Source organism: Homalodisca vitripennis, chromosome 1 (genome assembly GCF_021130785.1).
Source record: "Homalodisca vitripennis isolate AUS2020 chromosome 1, UT_GWSS_2.1, whole genome shotgun sequence".
NCBI lineage: Eukaryota > Metazoa > Arthropoda > Insecta > Hemiptera > Cicadellidae > Homalodisca > Homalodisca vitripennis.
The window spans coordinates 171,106,156-171,129,833 of record NC_060207.1 but is presented as its reverse complement, the minus strand read 5'-3'; the positions used below and the strand labels follow the sequence as shown (position 1 = coordinate 171,129,833).

Below are 23,678 nucleotides of genomic sequence, written 5' to 3'. Positions count from 1 at the left end.
GCTTCACCTATTCTCAGTGTTGAATTTAGTGGGTAGTCTTTTTCAATTACACTATTCGCGGTCGTGAAATCACTCTAAATATTTCTTTTCTTCCCACCTGCGACACTCAAATTAAAAGAATTTATAATACCAAACAATTATTGTTTTCTCACATAATTCTTGTTTTATACTAAAAAAACTGAATTTTCAGACACATAAGTAATAGTTACTGTATATCATCCAAGGATATAAAGAAACTGAGTTTTGCATTTCGAGTCAAATAGTCAATCCTGACATGATTAGATGAATGTGATTTAAATTTCAAATGTACATTGACAATCCATTTCATGTTATTCTAAAAATATATAAAATGGGAATAAAATTATGGTTTGATATTTTTTAACTCTTTCAATATTAATACCAACAAAACTAGCACGGCTGATAAATTTCTTTTTGTTTAATTCCTCCATCAGTTTCATGAAGGGAAATGCTTGTGTGCTTATTCACTACAAATATTTGATTGATTGATTCCTGGATGCTAATACTTATGTTTACATCAGACACGATTACAGTATCAAAGCGTGTTGTTCACAGGGGGCCCTACTGCTACTCACCTTCAGGAAGCCCAGATAGATATCACAGACTTGGACACCTGTTCAAACGCCTACAGGAGTATCAAGGGAGCCACGATAGACGACAGGGTCATCTGTGCTTTATCCCCTGGAGGTCAAGATGCTTGTCAAGTAAGTTGTTATATATGTAGGCTACTATCTGCTATTAATAGAATCCTAATGTACTTATTGCTCAAGAAAAGTGTGTAATTCACTTTAATTTTCAATTTAACAGTCATTAGATCACAATTATTTTGTATAAGCCTAAATTCAAGATTCTTCTACATTACTTACCTACTTAAGCACACAATATATGTTTTTTTACAACCGATATAGGAATTTTGGCGGAGTTCAAAATGAGAAGGTATCAAAAGGGTTTAACATATGAAAAAAATACTTTTTCTCCAAATTATTTTTTTCGTAGAACGCTGTTTTAGATAATTAGATTCAGGCTGAGTCATCGCTTTAAGGGTTTTTATATGGTTAGCTGACGTTAACGTAACATTTTTTTACGAATACGACGGTTGGTATAAGTGTGTAAAGCTAAAACAATTGTATACGAAAATATATGTCAATGTTCGGACCTCTCATCCAACTTTCACCAAAATTTCGAGTATTATCGTTGATGAAAATTGATTTCTTTCTTAGGAGTATTGATATTTATTACTCTATAGTATTTCTAAGAAAACATGATTCAACGAAGAGAATATTTTACATCAAAATATTTCAACAAAATTAGATCAGGCTGGTTAAATACATTTGTGCGGCCGGTATAGTGTGTTTATATTGTTCGAAAAACATAAGTTTAACTGATGTAAAATGTTTTTTCTACATTGTAAAATCAAATGTGCTATTAAGTAAATTAAATATAAAATACAAATGTACATTATATATGTTTGCAGGGAGATTCAGGAGGTCCTCTGATATTACCCAAGCGGATAAACGATAAGATTAACTTCTACCTCCTGGGAGTGGTATCGTACGGATACAAGTGTGCTGAGCCCGGGTACCCCGGCATTTACAGCAAGGTGGCTTTATACGTTGATTGGATCAAGAAGAATATGAGTTGATCCAAATGGACAGTGATGAGTTAAAAGGCTTGGTCCAATTAAAGTCTGAGAAGGAAAGTGAGACTAGAAAAGGTTCACAATTATCTGTGTACTTGAACAGGCTTCTTGTGTGTTGTAATTTATTATTTCAGCTTTCTTTAAACGCGAAAGCTTTATTTTTAATGTAATGTTTCAGTATTCATAATTTATAATATAAACATTCAAAGAATCAAAGCGAACCAAATAAAAAATAACATGAAGCAAACTATAAATTAACTCTTTCACTTTCACAACCAAATGTTTTCATTTACATGTGACATTGAATCGTGTATTTACTTAGAGTAAGATAATTTTAAATTTAACTCTGTACAAAATATGTTCGTATCCTTACTAATACTTTTATAACTAAAATAAATATATTTATGAGATATTTGGAACAATTTATTTATTCCCACATATTAATTTTACTCCTGCAGTAATTGAATTAACACAGTTTCAGAATCTCTACTTGGCTGTTATAAACATTTAGCTGGTATCAAGTTTAACTACATGTTCTACATGTGTAACTGTTATGACATGAGTGGGTTACAAAATTTGTTAAAAACTTTAGATATAACATGAAAATTCATTATGAAAATTCATTTTTAACAGGCACGATTTTCAGCAGGAGTAAAATAAAAAGGTTTTACTTAAGAACAACTATTTCTAGAAGCTAAAACTTTATAATAATAACCAGCAATTTAACAAAAAGACTTATTTGATACATATTTGCTAGTTCTTCAACTTTATTATTGCCATCCAAACCGGCAAGATAAGGAACTCATATGAGATGCACTGAGTTACGACTAGCGAAAATGAATAAGATTTAAAGGTATTCCTACATCAGCCCTTGACGAGAATTTCGCGAGTTAAAGCCCATAAGAGTAACTCTGCTATCAGATAGCCACTTTGAGTTGATCGACGTAACGTCTAGTTAATCCTAAATTGGTGCAAGGTACTAACAATTTTAACAGGCAAGGTAAGCCTGTAATTTGTGTAGTTAACATATAATTCCGCCAAGAGCTGTAGTGAACTTTTAAATTAGAATGATACAGGTATTATCAATATACCACGAGTTTTTTATTTGTTCCTTCAGGAAGGAAATTGAATAACTAAGGATTTATTACATTCTTCCTCATTTGTAATAATAACAAATAAAATAACTCCTCAGCAAACTTAATTAACCTCACCTGAACATTTTATTAACATAACCACCATTAAGTACCATAAATTAGGAATTTTCTACCATATGAATAACTGAATATCTTTGTTATAAGATAAAATGGAAAACGCCATGACAGCCAATTCTATGTTAATGCAAACAGTCTCGTTTTAATACCACGTTCTCAAATGTATATGTAAATTATGAATTACATTTTATCATTAGATCAAAATCTTATTTTTATGCTAATTCCGAATTTAAAAAAATTTAAATACATTTTAGGTTTCAATGTATTTAAAAATATAAACTTAGCCCTCTAGCCGATTGAAATTATTTTAAATTAAGTTACCTCATGAGCCTATTAAAATTATTTTTATAAGTTTATGTTGGTAACGTAATTTAAAATTGAAAGAGCACTTCAAAAATTGTGTAACTTTGAAAACCATGTTACGCTTCATGCTTGGACATTTTTCCAAGGTAACTTCATTAGAACATTTAATTCATGCAGAGCATTTTAACATGCAAAAGAATTTTGAACTTGAAATTTCCAATACTCTGGAGTTATGAATTTTTAATTTCACAACTGACAATTTGTGGTATTTTAATTCTTTCCAGCTACACAAAGATATTTATCACCTAATAACTTAACCCAATACTGTACATTAGCGGATTAGATTTACGATACACCTTGTGTTCATACTTGAAAAGAGACTTCCTAACTTTTTTCTAACACTAGATTTGAGTTGTCTCAATCTTTAAAGGAAGCTTCTTCATATGGACAACATTTCACATTTTAACAAGCATTCAGGGCAAAACCAGGTGGATTTGAGCTCTTAGTTTAGGAATCGAAAAGGCCCTGAAATTTATATTGACTTCTTCATGAAAATGTTTAAGGCAAGCAATTAGCTGTTTCATACTGTGTTATTTACTTACAGCAATAACGGATAACACAAAAGTGAACTTAAAAGGTTATGTGAATGATCGAGAGAAGGTTTTTTTAAAATAATTAATTTTCACTTGCAACGTGTGACTTCAAGGCTGCAGCAAAGTCAAAACAAAGTATGCATGTCTTATTATTTACCAGGCGACGACAGGACTAAGAAGCCCTCTCTAACACTTAACCTGGAGAACTACGGTTTAAAAGTGACTTCTGAACCACCATTAATGGCCGGGCATGCGGACTGCTTGCAAGGACAGGATCGCTCAGCGGTCACCCATCCAAACAGCAGCCACGCTCGGCGTTGATTACCATATAACCGTTGTACTGAAACTGTGCCATTTGCAACCTAACCTAACATAACCTAACCTAACCTGACCTTTAGATTAGGTTATTATCTTTTACCTATTACCTGTTATTACCTTTAGTTATAACATAACATAACCTAACCTAACATAAGCTATTGAAATTTACCAAGTATCCTTTTTGCGAGTTGGTAACTATTTTTATTTGACATGACCTTTGAATACCTTAAAAATTTGGAATTATATGGTATTATAAAATTCAAATACTGACTTAGAATTATTGCCTTAAAATCCTTTTCACTCGATTCTTCAAAGTAACTTTGTTGTAGTAAGTTATCAAACATGATAAGCAGGTCATACGTTGCACTGACTTCTCAGTCAAATTATTCTAAGCTGTCTCATTATATATAATTAATATACATTAAATTTGTACAAGCTGCAATAGCCTACTTTAATTCCAATAAAGATTGATTCACAGAAGTACTTAATCCACCGGATTAAGACAATAAGAGAAACCGGCATTTCATATTCTAACGTTCGTACGTTCAATGCCACATGTATCAGTGTTTTCTGTGAAGACGAAATCGACCTTTTAGGTTATCTGTATGCAGTTTATCTTTATTAGACCTTTTAACTATACTTTTTTTATTCATTCTTTGCTCATTCCAATGACTACAACTGTTGTGTGAATGAGTGAAAGCAGGTGCCCGCTGAAAGTTTCCCAGTTCTGGTGTTCTTGGTATTAACACAGACGTCTAAGCCATCCCAAGTCGTAAGTCAATTTATCATTTTATCCAAAAACTACATATTGTTACAGGTAGAGGGTTTTATAAGAGATAAAATGGTTTATTGTAGGTTTTTTCTTAAGAAAGAAATACAATTCACTATTTCAAGTAATGTCTAAAACTTAAGTTTTCTATTCACATTTTCTTCCCGCTCCATTTGAAGAGCTGTCACGTTTTTATCATAAAAATTAATGGAGCATACGCTTACATTTTGTTATTTACAATTAAGTAGAAAATAACACATTTCTATAGCGGGTGCAAGTTAAAATTTCAGTTTCTTCCTTGTTAAGCAATAATATTTCAAATGAGATAGAGATGTTTGCACTGTTGTATGCACATTAAAATCTCGATATATGAATATCTGATGGTTATCTCTCTGATCAACCCGTTATTTCTAATGCACTTATAATATGTGCAAAATAAAGAAATATGATTTTGTTATTATATTCCTGTTTTATACGCAACAGTTTTAGAACTAGTAAGAGCAAGTCATCAAGCTCATGTACATTTTAGTTTCACAATTCATTTGATGACGATTTATTTTTTAAACACACGATTGTTTCAGATGGAGACATCATATCTGCTAGTGTCCTCTTATGTTCTCCTGATGTTCTGCCTTGGACTCAGCCATGAGAGTACGAGACAGCGTAGGCAAGGTTAGTTGTTTTAAATGTTTTTAAATAACGACACGCTGAAAAATAATAACAATTACATAATTAATCTTGAATTACCCACTTTTTATAACCCACAATAAAAATCAAGGTGGTGTACATTTAAATGTGTCCATTGTAATAAAGGTCTACAAGATGCATGTCTCTCATACGCTATATTCTGCATTTTTGACTCATGCGTTACTAAAACACATATGCGATATTAGATTAAAATAATCATATTATAAATGTTTTTAAAAACTATAACCAATTTTACTCACACTATTTGATTTTACTTTGCTATTTCGAGAGTAACCTTCTTTGCATGGCTTTCCAAAAGAATCATTCATTGTCTCCACATATTTCTCAACTTGCGCATTTGGCAAAGGATTGTTCACCTGTTCTATACTGTGATATGTTCTACGCCAAACTTTTTAAAGAAGGTTGAAAAGTCTGAAGAAGTGAAACAGGTGCTATTGTCTGATATAATAGTTGTAGATTATCCGTATTGAAAGTTCAGGAGTTTTGTTCGTTTACAGTTGCTATTATAGTGTTGGACTTCATTGCGACTGTTTCTCTAATGATTAAAAGGTATTAACGAGAAGTAGAAAACACTTATACAGATAATGATTAAACACAAAATTCACATGTATTCTGGTCCAAAGTGACTTGCAGCATAACCAAATAACAAGAAGCATTCTCTGTAGGTACATAGGGAGCATGACTGTCAAACGAACTCTATGGATTTATTGACGTTAGGCCACCAAACGTATTCAGAGGCTCAAGATTTTATTTCTACTATTCTTTGATGCACATCTTTAAGATCATTCAATATTTTATTTGTAAAGTTTATCCGGAATGACAGTTTTTACACTCCACATGATACAACTTTGTGTAAGATTTGTTTTTTTATGTTGTATAATCTTTAATTTCAGGTTAAATATCGAAAGTCAGTCTACCATTCACAATGCACTATTTCACTAAGAACAATATTTGTCTCAGATTCTCCACTCACATGTTTGTAAGTAATTGGAAGAGACTACATGCTTCCTGAAAATTTGAATACATTACAGTATTGCAACTTCCTTAAACATCGTCAAATTCTTGGTCTTCTCCTATGCATTCAGACGAGCATGTATACTTTTGTATATTCATGTATATTCAACTGTATACCTAACTAATACAGTTGACTAGTAAATTTTGTGGTGGAATCATACTCTATTTTGAAAAGAAATTGAGTTGTGTACAAAGCCCACCGCTGTAATCTGCGTGAAATAACTAAGGAGATCCTTTCATCGATCTAATAACAGACAGGAATGGTGATATATAAGTAATAAAAGTTCGGTACCCCAAATATAAATACGTAATTTCTTCAACGGGTAAATTGTTTCTCTCTATAAATATCAAGGTCCTTCAGCTAAAAGCAATTAATTTATCTTTGCCATCTGGATACCGTTTAACAATGTTTTCATCGACGCCTACTCATGATGCATCTGCTGCTAATACAATATGCAACATTTTTTTCAAATACCACTTATACTGGAGCAGATAGTAATGCTTCTTTGAATTTGTTCACTTCCTTTGAACAATCCACAATCCAAAAAACTTCTTTTTTGCGAAGAGCGTTGCGAGGAGGAAAAATATCAAGAACTCTAGAAACGAAACTTGAATAAAAATTTGCCATGTTTATAAAAGTTTCCAGTTGTTTGGTGCTTTTTTGTTTAGGCAGGATCAATATTAACTTATCAACATTTGTAGATATTCCCTCTTGGATATTCTCATACTCATAATCTACGTTACTCTGTATAAATTTTCACTTTGATCAGTTCAAACAAAATGTTTTGAGATGCTCTTCATCGTTTTCCCCAGTGACAACATCATCAAGTAAATTTGTCTGCAGCACATTGCAGTCTATGTTGAATGGAGATTACACTCTCTTTTGGGAAAAAGCAGTTGCAGGGGTAACACCAATACAAAGTCTTTTGTTCCCCATAGGAGAAAAGATGTGTTAATTACTAAAAATTTCATCGACTCTGCCTCCATAGGTATAGATAGATAAGCATCAGTCAAATATAAAATGGTAATTTTTCTCACCGACTCATACCAAGGGTGAGGTGGGTTTATGTTTGTGAATAACTCGTCTTAGCTAAGAAGGGGAAATGTTTGCACCTCCGAAACTGAATTTAAATCCGTGAAGAAATCTGCGAAACATTCTTAAATTCCATTCGGCTTCCTGACAAACCCACTCGGAATAATCAGTCTCTTCCAGAATGCCGTTTTTTTAATAGGCGGTCGATTTCCTATCTTATGCTATCCTTAAGAGCCTTTACAACTGGTCTAGTTTTGTTGTAATGGTACACCTTATTTAAGTATAAGCGAACTGGAAATTTGGAACACATACTCTCAACAAAAGTAAAGATCTCCCCATGTGTTACATAAATCAATCAACTAGTTTTCAAGACTTGTTATTTGAAATGTTTGGCGTATGTGGTCAGAAACCATGTCTTGAAAAATGACATATTCTTAATTTGTTTACGTTGATGTTCGTCTAGTTTTCATTCATTTCACACGTTCTGACATGAAATATAATGTTAGTTAAAAGTATGAGCTCAAAATTATTACAATTGTATCGTAAAGCACCTGTGATAAATGACGAGAAACAAACTTTTCCGCATATAGCTTGTAAACCTCCGGTCCAATCTATTTCAATAACATGTTTATTTTTCATCTCGCGTGTCTCTTGTAGAACAAAAATGTGCAATTCGAGTTCAAACCTTTGTAAATAATATTTCCACTTGTCTAATTCACAGTCAAAATGGTAAAGGGAAAACTTACCGGTGTTTACAAGTGACAGTTTTGTAGCTTCTCCTACCTGAGAATCAAAAACAACTACCACTCACTTGATTTTGCTTCGTTTTATTATCGTCGGCATTTATGTGATATGTTTCAGTATAAATTACAGAAAAGTTGTACAAGATCTATAACCAATTTTAATTTAATAAATATAAATACTAATTATATAACTGTACATTCTTGTTCCTTTGATATTTCATGCTATGAATGGAAAGAATTATGGCATAATGATTACTTAACCGTTAAACATGCATTTAAAATATTTGTAAACTAAATATTATAATAATAACAAATTAGCATTTTCTAAGTAATTATGTAATAGTTGTATTTTTAAGCACTTTATCATTGTATTGATATTTTATTTTGAATCAGACAGTTTTGACAGCTGTCAAACGCCTAGTGGGTCGCCTGGCCGTTGCATTAATATTAGGAACTGTTCCGAATTATGGGAGCTGCTGGTGAAAAATGAACAGATACCGCACATAAGGTCTTCCCAGTGTGGGTTCGAGAACACGGATCCCAAAGTGTGCTGCCCCTCTGGATCCGGCAGAAGCGTAGCACTTCCAGGACGTAATATCTGTGGTTTGTCCCGCGCCAGCGGTCGAAGAGTAGTCAATGGGTATGCAGCTACACTCGGTAAGTTGTGACAGATGTACACCACAAATGAATAAAATCAGCTGATATTTATCTTAATAACACACATATTGGGCACCTGGTATTGTTGTATGTTTCAGTTGACCTTGATAACAAACGACATAAATAATTAAAAGTTCTTATATCATTGTACCGTAAAAGGTAAAACAAATTGAGAAATGCAGTGTACCTGATATGTTGATAACCTACCATGTTTTATTTATTATTGTGAATAAATAACAGCTTTTCTTCAAATTGGCCAAAAGAACCAGAGTATGTTCAGTTTTAGGTAGATTTTGTATACAAATTCAGCTTATTGTAGTTGTCCTCAAGGTAGCACTTACAGAAAGTTTCTTCATAACTTGAGACCTTGAGCGCAAAAGTACCCCATTTCAAGATTTTTATTTTTATATAGTCTGTACATCCTAATTAAGTAAATTTAATTTTAAATCAATTATAAGTGCATAATTAAAGATAAAACGTGTAACTACTTTAAATCTATTTATCTACATAAAACAAGTTGGACTGGTGTTACAAGTACATTTTTACTATTTAGGGCTTTTTTGGGGGAGAGAGTTCTATCCTTCTCATTCTCCCCTTAGTTTCGCCACTGGCATAATGTGAGGTAGTATTTTTAGTAGACATGTAACAGAATACTACATATCACTCTGAGTTAGGAAAGAACTTTCAAAAAGAAAAAAACAAATAGTACAATACCACTGTGAATTAACAGTACAATGGAAATCATGAAAATTACAAAATCAAGAATTATACAAATATTGCTATAGTTTTCAGTACATCTAACTAAAAATCAATAGAAAGACATAACTTTAATTTGTTTTTAATTCTATATATTTCGAACAATATTAGAAATACTATTACTGTATTACTAAAGGTCTTGCCAGTAACAAACTAAATATTTGGTTTGCATTATCCTCGAAATAGCTAAAGCAACATGAGTTAAGACAATGACTTTTTTGCCTGATAATATTTAGGTGGTCACCATATTTTTATATTTATGTACATTTATTTACAGTGGTTGCAACCACATACTTAATATTAAAGTTGTCTCCAATTTAATTTAATACTTTCTTACACACAAGACACTGTTCTCTCAACTTAAATCTAAAATTAATCAGGAGATTGGAATAGCTTTTAGTGACTTTCAATTATCGCAGGACTATTTATAATGTCGTAGAAAAATAATACATGAATATAATGTCCTGTTTTTCAACAGAAAATTGCGTGTGGAAGCCGCGGGTAACTACTTGTAATTTTATATATTTTGATCAGGTACGTGGCCTTGGATGGCGGCTCTGGGGTACAGGACACCGAAAAAGACATTCAAATTGGTCTGTGGAGGCTCTCTGATATCTGACAGATACGTGGTTACAGCTGCTCACTGTGTTCGCGCCATTGGCGACGGCTCCTTGTAAGTACCTGATTATTGTAATACTCATGAGTGAGTAGTTTGTTCTTGTATTTCTCTGTTACCCGTATATCAGCTACATTAGCTATATTATCATGTAAAACATTACTTTCAAGACCTTCCTTTCAATTACTTGAAATTCTTTAATGCATATTTACAACTACAATACAGTAAACTCTTGATCCCTGTCGTCGGTTTTGCTGTATGTTAAATGCCTGGAGATCAGGAGGTTAAGGTGCTGCTGATAATGCTGATTAAACATTATTTTTATCGATAATTCCTCTTTTTAATCCAACTTCTCTTAAACATATTGAGCTAACACATATTTTTAAATTAACAAATTTAGGACGAAATTACATTTTTGTGAATAATTATAATTCACAATGGAACTAAAGTGAATTTGAGCCAAACTAGTGGCATCTCAGTTTTTGTACTAATATCACCCAACATGGAAGACAAGGGAGAATTATAGCGTTTCAACCCTTTCATATGGTTGAAAAAATATAATTAATAGAAGAACATGGTGAGAAAATGAATTCACTGATTCAGTGATAAAATTAGTTGCCGAGCAGATACTTTAAAACTGGAAAATTTAATAATAATGGGGGTTTACCGAGATTGTTCCATCGTTATATGTAAAAAATTCTGGTAAAACCTCCTGTTTGCAAAACCTAGTCATGTGATCATTCAAAGTTGGCTAGTTCTCAAAAACCATAGACGAATTATAATCTTTGAACTCTATAGCTATGTTATTTAAGAGACTAGCCTAAAACAGTTATTATACATGTTTAATTTTAATCAGTCCATTAAATCCTAAACCTTTCTACTCATGTTTCTTTGTAAAACTATTCCACGGTATGACCCAGGAATGTTTGTCACAGGTACGTGGTAAGGCTAGGTGATCTGGACCTGGACGACACGGTGGCAGACGGAGCATCTCCCATCGATGTACCAATAGAGCGAGCCATTGCATACGATAACTATAATAATACTACCCATTCAGGAGACATTGGTCTGGTGAAACTCAAACACCGTGTTCAATATTCGAGTTAGTATCAAAATGTTACTTATAGTGTTAGCAAGTAGTGACTGCGGCTAGAGCCTAGGTAGTTTTACATCATCACATACACAAGGACAGGGGATTAGAATTTGTAAGTTAAAAAAGAGCTACTTATCTAATGTTAAGTTCTATCAGAGCTAAATGTAGATTTATATAAATTAATAATTGAATGCGTTTTAGTGCAATTGACTTTATTTTAAATGAAAACGTTAACAACAATAGACATGAAAAGTGATAGTCACCACCGTAACATTATCAACAAAAACATATTAAATATTATATAAATATTAAAGCAACAAGACTTTTGTCTATGAAGAGTATGAAACATTCATTCAACAAAATACGTAGGCGATGGGAGTTACAGGGAAGTTGTCTCCTTTGTTCAATCTTGTATGGTTGGCCACTACCACGTATTTTCCTTTGCTTAATTTTAAATACTTGATGCATCATTATTATTAATAGAAAAATCTTACTTACTTGCATTCATAGCTAGACAAAAGTCTACTACAAAAGTGTTGTACTACTGTTAGTGCATGCTATTGTGATCATTTGCAGCAATGGCAATGTACTGGAGCGTCTGCTCTGTTACAACCAGCGCATTCTTTGAGCAATAATATGAACTACTAGAGAAGGAATTTGAACTTAGCTCTCATAGGTGTGGATCCCCTGAGGCCCAGGGAATCCAAAAAATCGTTTTGGCCAAATTTGATACTCATTGATAGCTCATCTTGACAAAAATTTAAATATTTGATCACAGCACCCAATTGTATGGTTTTTTTGTTTTACCATTGGATACTTAGCAATTATTATTCGTTTTTGAAAATATATTTTACATAAGAATATTTAAAACATGTACTTCATACTTTACTTTAAAATAAAATCAGGACTTATTCTAAACAAGTAAGAATTAGAGTCCGATTTGAAATAAATTGATGGATTACAGAGAGATATTCACGAACCCTACTGTAATACACATTATGGTTTGATAAAATACAATAATTAGAATGGTGAAAGTTTTGTTAATACAAATTTTCACTTAGTAAAAAACGTATAAAGGCTTTTTCAAAAATAGACATCTTACACCTAAATGCTAAATCAGAAGGGTCCAATAGTTGTGTGTAATGACACGTTATTGTCAATCATTTAGTAGTTCTTTATGCAAAATTTTACTGTGCTCAACACCCTTAAAAGTGTTTATTTTTTTAAACCTAAATTGACCAAACTGATACAAAAGGTTTGAGCACATCATCAGCCGTAACAAAAAGCCTCATAAGTAAATATTGTAATATAAATAAACTAAGACTAGTATGCAAAAGCCTTGCTTTCCTTTCTCACCTGTAGTAAAAACTAGTAATTATTTATTGTTCTAAAATCTATTCCACGGAAGTGTTCAATAGTTGTGTGTAATGACACGTTATTATCAATCATTTAGTAGTTCGGTATGCAAAATGTTACTGTGCTCAACAACCTTAAGATTGTGTTTTTTTTTTTTTTTTTTTACCTAAATTGACCAAACTGATACAAGAGGTTTGAGCACATAATAACCAACAGTAATGTAAAAGGAACCTTAAATATCATTATGTTATAGCTTTTCAAATCCCACTTAGATATATACTAGGATGTGATTGTTTCATAGTAAGGTAAATTTCATTCTATACATGATTATAGTTACAATCAATGCTAAATGCTTAAACCATGCATTCTTATGATTAAGTTTCTCATGCTCCTTAATGACAGCTTAGAGCCGTAGCAATAGAAAATAAAAAAGGAAGTCCATCTATTGTAGTCTATTGTATACTAAAGGCACCTAATGTCCTGAGAATGAGCAAGGATGTGGCAGGACGAGTAGGTTATTAGTGCATTTCTCACTCTCGGTATCAGTTTCCACACTGTTCTTGACGGTGACTAACGCTCTACGGCAGATCTCAGTTTTTGTTTGTTTGTGCTTTGTAACTCTTACTTTACATATGTTCCTGTCTAAAATGATAAATGCTGTTAGTAAATGCCGTATATTTAATGATAAGTAAAGTGTAGACAGCTATGTAGTTTAAAACAATGCCACATTGTGTTTAGTTTGTGAAGAAAAACATTCGTGTTAAAGTAATGTAAATGTTTTGCCGTCATAAAACTTTATTTTAAATACGTTGTAAGATCAAATTATAAAATATAATATAAAAAGTGCAATATTTGAAAATCTATGTAGTCTCAACGTGAAAATGTTCCTAAGACCAAGACATGACATGACATGAGAATGATTGCTATTCGAGCTACATTAAAAATATGTTACACATTAACAGACTGGTAAGCTTTTTCGGACGGCGAGTTAGTAAAACCTTACATTAACAGATCCGTTGAGGAGTTTAAAATCATCCAAAACCCACGTATATTTAATTTACCAAGCGTGTCTCCTGGTTACACGCTGAACAGAATATATAGACACTGACTAACATTAGTCACCTGTTTGAAGCTGCCAGCACGGAATTTGAGTGGCATTCAATTGCTTTCGGCCAGTCATTGGTTGTGCCCGATTCGGTGGCCCTTATTTAAGAAAAACATACCATAAAGTAGAAAATAACCACTCTCTAGGGCCCTGTAAAGTAAGCTGCTCTTTATAGGACTCAGTACAAGGGTCATGACCAGCTGACTGTTTGTAGAGTCACTCCTCAGTTCTCTAAGACATCAATGCTTCTTTGGATAACTATCATAACTTACTGTTGATTTCAGCTCTCATTCGTCCCATCTGTCTGCCAGAATCTGACACCTTTGGTTCTTCCAGCCTGGTCGGAAAATCCTGTAATATTGCGGGGTGGGGAAGAACGGCTCATAGTGAGTTTAAATTATATTTACATTTTCAGACATTCCATTATCTGCTATTCGTTGAACCTGTTATTAGTTCATTTATTTAATCCTAGGAAAACATAATGTGTTCATAATACATTTAAGTTATCTGAACAATAATTTATAATCAAATTTACTATTTTAAATTTGTTTTATGTGTCATTTTGGCAGAAGCTCTTCCATTTTCCTTGTCTGAAAAAAAAAAAACAAATAGGTATTTTGGTATTATTCGGACGCCACTATATTTGGAAGAACTGTGTCTTAACGGAGACCTATAAAACTGCATTATTAGAATTAAAGGGATGTATTTGACTTACTGTAAAAATTACATGTCATTATCACGATCGGCTCTTGTTTTCCGCGCCCCAAATGAAACGATGTTAGCCAGAAGGAGCCGCTCTGTCCCTACCTACTTATGTAAGGCTATACATTAGATGCTAAGTTTAGATTAGGTTATCATAAGTATGTTACCTGCAATACCCAAGATAAAGATAACCTTTACGAGCGCTCACATAGTCTGAGCTTGAATATAAGTACTATCTCGAGGGAAGTTTTTCTTTTTTCGCCAGAGGTGTAGGGTCCACCGAAGCCCGCACTGATGAACAGGGTCATTTCTAATCAGCACTTTCGCGACCTCATGTTGGACGATCTGAAGTGGGAAAGGTTTTATGATCTAGGACGTGAACTGAGGTCGGGAAGTACCGATCGGAAATGCCACTGGCCATCAGTGGCCTAAAATAGTGGCATTCGGATAATACCGAAGTACCTTCAAATATGCTAGTATATCTTATAAAATGCTTTATAAAAACATCAATAACCTAAACAATAATGTATTATGTTTTCAATATATTCTGCAATATAATGTAAACAGTATAACACAACACAATATAAACTGTAATATTTGTTCATTATAACATATTGCTCTACACCCGTAATACTCAATTTATTAACCTTTCACTGTGAAAAAAATCATGTACCAACTTTAGGAAAGTCTGAGTAATATTATTGTGTGCTCACCGCAGCCAATTTGTTAAATAATACGTAACATGTACAAAATATAATAATCCACTACAAAATTTTTAAAAGTAAAAGTAAAGCACTGTGATTCAAATGTAATTGAATTTAAAGAGAAATTGCACTTTATTCACATCACCATTATTGACCAACAATTACGATTTCCATAAAGCTTCAAAAAGTTCCCATGGGGTTAAACTTTATCGGTAGTTTTTTATTAACAATTGAAGGTAGAATAGGAGGTAAAACAGAAGGTATGAATAATAAATATAATTTTTATATTCTATTATCTTTATTATTTTTCATACAGAGAACAGAAGTGTAAGGAAATTAAAAAATATACCTACATGTACGACCTTATAATGTGCGAAAATTAGACATTGTGTGAAGGACGAGGCATTTGAAGTTTATAACGATATACAACAACACATTAGGTACAAAAATTTTGTAGAGTTAAATAAAAAAGTATTGTATTTAATATACAATACAAAACATTATGTGTAATGTACAATACAAAATAATTATAGAACGTGCGACTAGTTGTAACTATAATAAAACTTCCCACATGACATATTATTTAATCTACTATAAAAAGTGAAGCGAGACAAGAATGCGATTATTTAGATTTCTATTGTAATAAGCCTATCCACTATTAACTATTATTAATTACTGCTAGTAATGTAAAAATCGTTTTAAAAAAAGCAACGAGATTGTCATCAACATGGTAGAGTGGGTTAAATGAGTTGCCTATGGTAAGATAAATAAACAACTTTGGTAAGATAAATAAAACAAACACGCAATCAGATTACCGTAAAATAAAATACTCAAAAATATAAGTATTAAAAATTGCATAAGTATTAAAAAGCTTTTGGCTATACCAAACAGCTACATTACTTTACCTTACTAGAAAAACTAATTTTAATGACACTACCATACGAAACAAAACAAGCAAGCATGAAAAAGTCCTTGAAAGTTTCTTGAAATGTGAGAATAAAAAACTTCTTCACACACATTTGGTACAATATCACGCTACATATCTCTTCACTTTCAATTGCATTTTAAAATGTTTGAGTAAGACGATATAATTTAGTTCTTTCAGTAAAAAGTTAATCAGTTTCTATAGTGTTTTATTACATTTGATTTACTTACTGCAGCAAAAGTTATTCTCAATTGGTTTTATAAAGTAAAGTAATTATTATAGAAGCTGAAGGTTTTACGTTTAAAATAATATAAATATAAACAACTCTAAAATCGTCACTTAAGACTATTCCTAATCATTTATGAACCGCCTGTTACAGTTAAACCCAGTTAAACTCATATGTGGTAACCAGTGCTATGATCATGCTACCCCGTTTCTGATTGGTTCCAAAGTTTATACTGCAGTGTCAATGTCACAATATCAGCTGTCAAATTGAATTCATATGGCTATTCATGCTTTACGTACTTACAGTTCTTGTTGTTAAATTACTGCAGTTAGCATGATTCGCCAGATTTCTCCTTGTTTAAATTTTAATTTATTGAAATCTATGTTTATGATTCACACTAAGTTTTTTCGTTCTTAATACTTATTAACACTTTCATATTGTATGACATTTGACGTTTATGTGTATTATGTATCGCAATCTAAAACAACTGAACAATTGTAACGAAATGTTTATAAACGAAATGACAGAATTATTACTAGTTTTTGTTAGTATAGCGATTTTCATATTAATGAAAATGTGTGGGACTCAATTACACCATCACGGTTAAAGGAACAAAAATGATCCCTTTAGAGTTTAGCCTAGTTTGTTTGTGCAACGCTAAAAGATGTGAGAAACCCTCTGATAAAGAACTATTCCTAAAGGCCGCCTTTTCCAGTCAAACATTCGCTCTTCACGTGTTATCAGATGGTTCTGACTTAACCTTTATGATGTCCCTGACAGATTGTTTTAAAAGTAAAATATAAATATTACGATGTCTTTTTTGAACTTACGGCCGGGCAGGCGGACAGCTTGTAAGGACAAGCAAGAACTTCCAGCTGTTACCAATCCACGCTGGACGGTGTTTGTCTCTGTTGTCTTGCGATAACCACCGTACCCGCTACACTGCATTGTTGGCAAGCAAACAAACAAGTGTGTCAGACTGAGGAAATATCAAATGAGAAAAATATGATCGTTTAATACTTTTAACCCTTTCTATAGTACTACCACCAAAACGACGGCTGACAACCCTTATTTTTAATGAAAATTGTTCTCGTTGATTTTAAGAGAGAGAAGATTATGTGCTTATTATTCAATGCATTTTAGATCTCAGCTCATGAAAAATGTAATTTTGTTTGTATTAGATTAAAATCAAATCAAAACATATTATATCATACAAGTTGTTTTGACTGGTCACAGGAAACCCAAATGCTGTTGTTACTCGTCTTCAAGAAGCCCGCGTAGATATCACAGACAATAACAACTGTTCAAACGCTTACAGACGTTTTAATAAGACTGTAATAGACGACGGGGTCATCTGTGCCATCTCTGCCATAGGTCAAGATGCTTGTCAAGTAAGTTTTTAATCATAACGCTCATGAACCAATTTACTGTTATAATGTACGCACTATCTGCTATTTAATCCTAATATACTTTTTGCTTAAGGAAGGATTTACTTTTATTTCTCAGCTTAACTATCATTAATTCATGGCTCCATGAGATAAATATCACATTTTTATCAATTGCACTTTTCTTAAATCTCAAAACTAATCATTTAGTAAGTTCAATGTAATTTTGAGTATTTTTAAGTTAAAGAATTGTTATTAATATTAATCCTTAAAATAGTCGTAAAGAAAAATGAATTCATAAACAGAACCAACGTTGCTTATCCAAAGACCTTGATAAAGATAGCATAAGATGGCTATACATCTTACCAGTTGTCGTTATAGTATGTACTGTAATAATTTAAAATCATACTCTAACTATCGAGAAAGGTTAACTAAATCGTAAAATCATATAATGACACATTCAGTATAATGAAATACAAGAGTACACATTGTCTATCTGTGTTTCCAGGGGGATTCAGGAGGTCCTCTGATGTTAATCTCGTCGGTAGGTGGTAGCTTCAACTCCTACCTCCTTGGAGTGGTGTCACATGGATTCAAGTGTGCAGAGCCAGGGTATCCTGGCGTTTATTCTAAAGTGATGTTTTACATGGACTGGATCAAGAAGAATATGACTTGATTCAAATGGACATTGATAAGCTAAAGGATTAATCCAATTTAAGCATGTATTTATAATAATTAATTGTAATTTAAACTGTAAACATTTGAAAAATCAAGGCAAGAAGAATAAAATATAGCATTAACCAATTTTAAAAATAAACTCTAATTTTCCTATTAAACCGTTTTTATTTTATACTTGACAAGTTATATAAAGTAGCTATATGTTTTCAGGGATCCATTCAAAGACGTTCAAAATTTAAATATAAATATTGAAGAAAATACCATAAACGGATCTATAAAATTATATAGTAAAACTTCCTACGTCTTTTTTGGTGATTAAAAATGAATTAAAAATATAAATATATATATATATATATATATATATAATTTACCAAAAATGAATCAACGACGCAAAAAAGTACCATTCAAAAATCTTTAAAATTTATTGCTAAAGTACTGAGAAGTCTATTAAAATAAAAAGCTCTCTTCATCACTTTTTATAAGAATCAAAAAATTAAGAATCACTGATTTTCAATCACTAAATCATAATAAAATTCAAGTCAAATTTTAGAACTCGATGAAAAAACTTACTAATATTAAAAGATTTTTAAAATTGTATGAAAACTATTCTTTAATAAAAAATTATTTTACTACATTTTAAAATTCGTACAATATTAATAAAGGGTGAAAATAAACTCTGCTAAATCTCTACGAGTTTTAGCATTTAATGAATGTGTAAAATATGACAATTATAACAAATTTAATAAACTTCCATAATAACTAAAAGAAATGTTGGTATCCTCTCCAAATGAAAAAGGAATGGTTGAACTTTTAGGCATTGAAAGTATTTCAAAACTTTTTGTACAATAACTAATATACGGTAGAAGAAGAAAACATTAGTATTATGAGTCATCGATATTTTGGTATTTATATTTTAATCAACAAATAAAAAATGTTAAGCATATTTTAATGGTCATAAAAGTTGTATGTTTCAATGAATATTTTAAAGGGTTTAAAAAAGTCTTTTATGATTAAAAATAAAATTTATCCTACAAAGTTTAACATAATACTGGTAGAGACTCCTAACTTCACCTCTAGTAAAGACATTTCCCATTTAATTTCATAATACGTTGTTCTTCTGTTTTACCAACAATAATTTAATTTAAAATATATATTTTTTATTTATCCAATTTTATATAACTTGAGACACTTAAAACTCTACTTGGCTAATTAACTTTAAAATCTTATAATTATATCAGAGTTCATAAAGCAATGTTTTTTTATTATCTCTGAATTAAAAATCTTATTTTCTTCTAATTCAGTTAACTTCTTATATTCCTTTAGTTTTAATTCTCCAACGTCGTTTATTTCTTTTAAGAACTCCATTTATTAACATACAAAAAGTATATTTTTTAAATTGTAATTCTAAATTAGACCAGAATGTTTTGTAGTACATCGTTCTTCATCTGTTTGCTCTAAATGTACTATGAAATCATCAAATATGTTAGGTTTAAACTCATAATAAAACTCTACATCCAAATAATGAAAGATCACTGAAAACATTCTTTCATAATAAATATGCTTATTTATACTGTACCGAATGGACGAAACAATTGGGGTTGGAGATCTATGAGGTACAAATTAACTTTATATTACAATCAAAATAGATCTCATATGAAAAGGCAAATTTATAACGAGGAAAAATTACTACGCGTGCCAATAAAGTTATTATTCTGCCAATAATTTAGTTCCAAGAACATCAGATAAAAATTAGACTAACCGAAATGAGTGATTGGGTTTTGTATATATATATATATATATATATATATATATTATATATATATATATATATATATATATATATATATATACATTTATTAAAGAATGAAAATTTTAGATTATCTTATTATGATGACTAAGAAAATATCAACATGTTATTCAATATATATAGATAGATAGATAGTGTATATACATATAATTATATATACATATATTGAATAAAATGTTGATATTTTCTGAGTCATCATCATAAGATAATCTCAAATTTTCATTCTTTGATTTGATTGCTTTCACATAAAAGCAATCAAATAAAAAAATGTTCCTATAGCCACAGATAATATTTTGGAAGTTTTAGAAATTATGAAAGAAAATAATATGAAATGATTCTTTTATTCACTAATTTTTTATTATTCTAGGAAAAAATTTTAATTTTGTAAATGAACTAGTATTAATTTTTGTGAGTTTTAAAAATAACAAAATTAAATTGCATGCACTTATAATAGAAGGTATATAGCCCAAGCACTGCCCAGGTTCCCAATGCGATCTAAGCATGGATAGTGCTGCTACCATGCGGCAAGCGTGTAACATATTTCATCCACCTTCAAGGCAGTTCACTGTGTTGATTTGGTGGATTTTATTTTCAGTTAATTTTTTGTGTGATTTTTTTAAGATTTTGAAACCAAGTGAGTTTTCACACTACTGTCTTGTTTAGTACCATAGCTTATTAACCATAAGTGTCTTTACAATCTTGCTAGTATAGTGAACTAGTATAAAAAAAACACGCTTTATATTAATTTCCGTAATTCCTTGTTAGAAATAGCCCCGGCCGTTCATAGCGTCCGCCATGTTTAGGCTATATACAAGCAAGCGCCTACTACCCCCCACCACGTTGTTCCAAAGATCGCCTACTATGCGATATTTCGAATCTTATTTCTAACACCTCGTTTTTAATGACAGATGTCACAACGTAAAGAGTGACAAATTGAAAATTAAATAAACTGTTGTAGCTGTAAAAAAAAACAAAGAAATGGGTCTTTTGAATGCCTCGAAAACATTAAATATTCCAAGATCAACCTTAAAGGCTTATGCCGAAAAACCTATAAAAGAAATTTAAACACTTCTTGGCATGCCATTCATTAGGCCGAAAACCAATTTTGTTCCCAAATCTTGAAGATCAACTGTTGGAATACTTTTTAATAATGGAGACATGATAATGTTATAGTCTAACTTCAAGGGGTTTAAGGCGAATGACCTTTCAACTGCCAATACGAAATAATATTACAAATTCCTTGTCTTCTCAAAATCAAAGTGCCGGCAGAAAGTGGCAGGGTCTTTTTTTAAAGCGCCCTAACTACCATAAAATCACAACCATTGTCAATAGCAAGAATCCAGGTGTTTTCAGAAGAAAATTTATAAAAAAAAAGTTCTTTATTATCTTGATGCCTGAAATTTAAAAAACAAATGCATCAGCATCTAGTGTGTTTAATGTTGATGAAACAGATGTGACAACCGTATAACACAAAGTATGAAAGTGATAGCTCTAAAAGGCAAAGAAACTAATTCATAAACTTTCCCCTGCCGAAAAAGGGGCGGTTCGTGACAGTAGTAACTTTTATGTCTGCTTCAGGCATTTTTTTGTCTCCTTTGCTCGTATTTCCTGGTAAAAGGAATGCAGCAAGAACTCCTCGATCGTTCCCCTCCGAAGAATAGGGATATTTGTTATATTTCGGATTCAATCTGAGATATTTACAGGATGGTTTGCTCAATACAAATTTAAAAAGTCTCAAAAAATAACCCAGTAGTTCTTATATTTAATGGACATGCAACCCATATTAGAAAACATGATGTTGTTGATATTGCACGGGAGAATGGTGTGTCACGTGTCTTCTTTCCACCACACTTCTGATCGAATGCACCGTAGGATAAAACCTTCATGAAACCGTTCAAAACCTATTAATGTGGTGGGCAATATTTGGAGCATTTTTAGAATTGTTAAAAATATGACTTCTTACATTTTAAAATTGCCAAATTTAATAACGGTTATGTGTTTTATTAGTTTGGAATTATATGCTTTACATAATATGATGGTTTGAATACATTGAGATAAAAAAAGTAACATTGCATGCATCTTTTCTTAGATGGGAGAAATTTGGGCCATATACCTTACTACTCAATAAACAACTAAAAACTACCCAACTAGAAAACGCTTAGCAAAAAGACGTTTCATCAAAAAACTGTTCAAAATATGATATTAATAAATTAAAAGACGAAAGTGAGGAAAAGATTGTATCTTTAGTTGCTGAAAGGAAGTGTCTGTTGACAAACTTTGAGGAGCTAGAGGCCGAATTAAAATATCTAAGGTACGGAGAATGGAGAAGAAGTCTGCGAAGAGGCGAGCTTCCGTAGATCTCCATGAGCTCTCTTAAGCCAGGCAGCTGAATTCCCTGCCCTCCTGTCAACTTATAATCAACTCCAAACAGTTCTGATAAACGGCGTTCTGCAGAATTCGGTGATGTCTTGTTAATTGGGGACTCTCACCTGAGATATACTAGCAAAACATGCACATCCAGAGGACCATATGTAGAATGTTGTACGGGAGCTAAAACCAATGACATTAAAAATAAGTTGTTAAAATATGTAGATGTTAAGCTTTCCATTATTTACGTTTCTTCTGGTGTAAATAACCTTAGTTAGAGTTACAGAGGAGGTCCAGGAAATAATGGAGGGCATAGGAAGCGAGAGGCTCTTCATGCCATCCATCGCGGACCTATTGTTTATAGCTAAAATAGTAGAAGTTTCCAAATTCTAAATTGTTTTTGAGCACTATACTAATTAGGCGTGATATTGGCTACAAATCTCTTTTTGATTTTAATAGTCAATTAGATGTGATGTGCAATATATTCGATGTGCACTTTGTTGAAGCGACAGTGTGTTGTCTACTTAGAAAAAATGATATCTATCGGGATGTTATCCACTTCAACCGTAGATATACTCTTTGTTTGAAGTTTGTTTTTTAGGATGGAATGATTGTGAAGAAAACCGTGGTTTTCCGGAAATTTGCCATTGTTTAGTGATACAAAAAACTCGTAGAGGTACATCTCCCTTGGACACACTGTTCGTGGATGTTACATCAGCTGCCTTGTGAGGTTCTGAGAAGGTGCCTAATGGTGACAAGCAGAGCTCTCAAGAGGAGGCCATCCCTAATTTTTGCCTTGTTCCTGGGTCGAGGGATGTCCTTGCTGAGGACAGCGAGGCGTGTTCTCATGTCTCGGGAAACTGGCCGAGCGGGCGGTAGCTGGACACTGGATCACTGGATCACACATTTGATTATGTGGTCAACACTTCAATGTTATCAAATCTTCAGCCTG

General features: G+C 32.1%; 1 protein-coding gene across 1 annotated transcript in view; it reads left to right on the top strand.

Annotated features, from left to right (window-relative positions):
- Positions 1-18,710, top strand: part of LOC124353995 (transmembrane protease serine 9-like) — a 57,037-nt gene extending 38,327 nt beyond the window's left edge. Inside the window, exons 8-18 of the mRNA XM_046804108.1 lie at positions 574-722; positions 1,493-1,655; positions 3,925-3,983; positions 4,786-4,854; positions 5,433-5,523; positions 8,743-9,006; positions 10,297-10,435; positions 11,314-11,480; positions 14,217-14,318; positions 17,726-17,880; positions 18,383-18,710. Of these exons, the coding sequence (XP_046660064.1) occupies positions 574-722; positions 1,493-1,655; positions 3,925-3,983; positions 4,786-4,854; positions 5,433-5,523; positions 8,743-9,006; positions 10,297-10,435; positions 11,314-11,480; positions 14,217-14,318; positions 17,726-17,880; positions 18,383-18,550 (1,526 nt within the window). The 3' untranslated portion in view covers positions 18,551-18,710. The remainder of the gene's footprint in view (positions 1-573; positions 723-1,492; positions 1,656-3,924; positions 3,984-4,785; positions 4,855-5,432; positions 5,524-8,742; positions 9,007-10,296; positions 10,436-11,313; positions 11,481-14,216; positions 14,319-17,725; positions 17,881-18,382) is intronic.
- Positions 18,711-23,678: the final 4,968 nt, after the last annotated feature.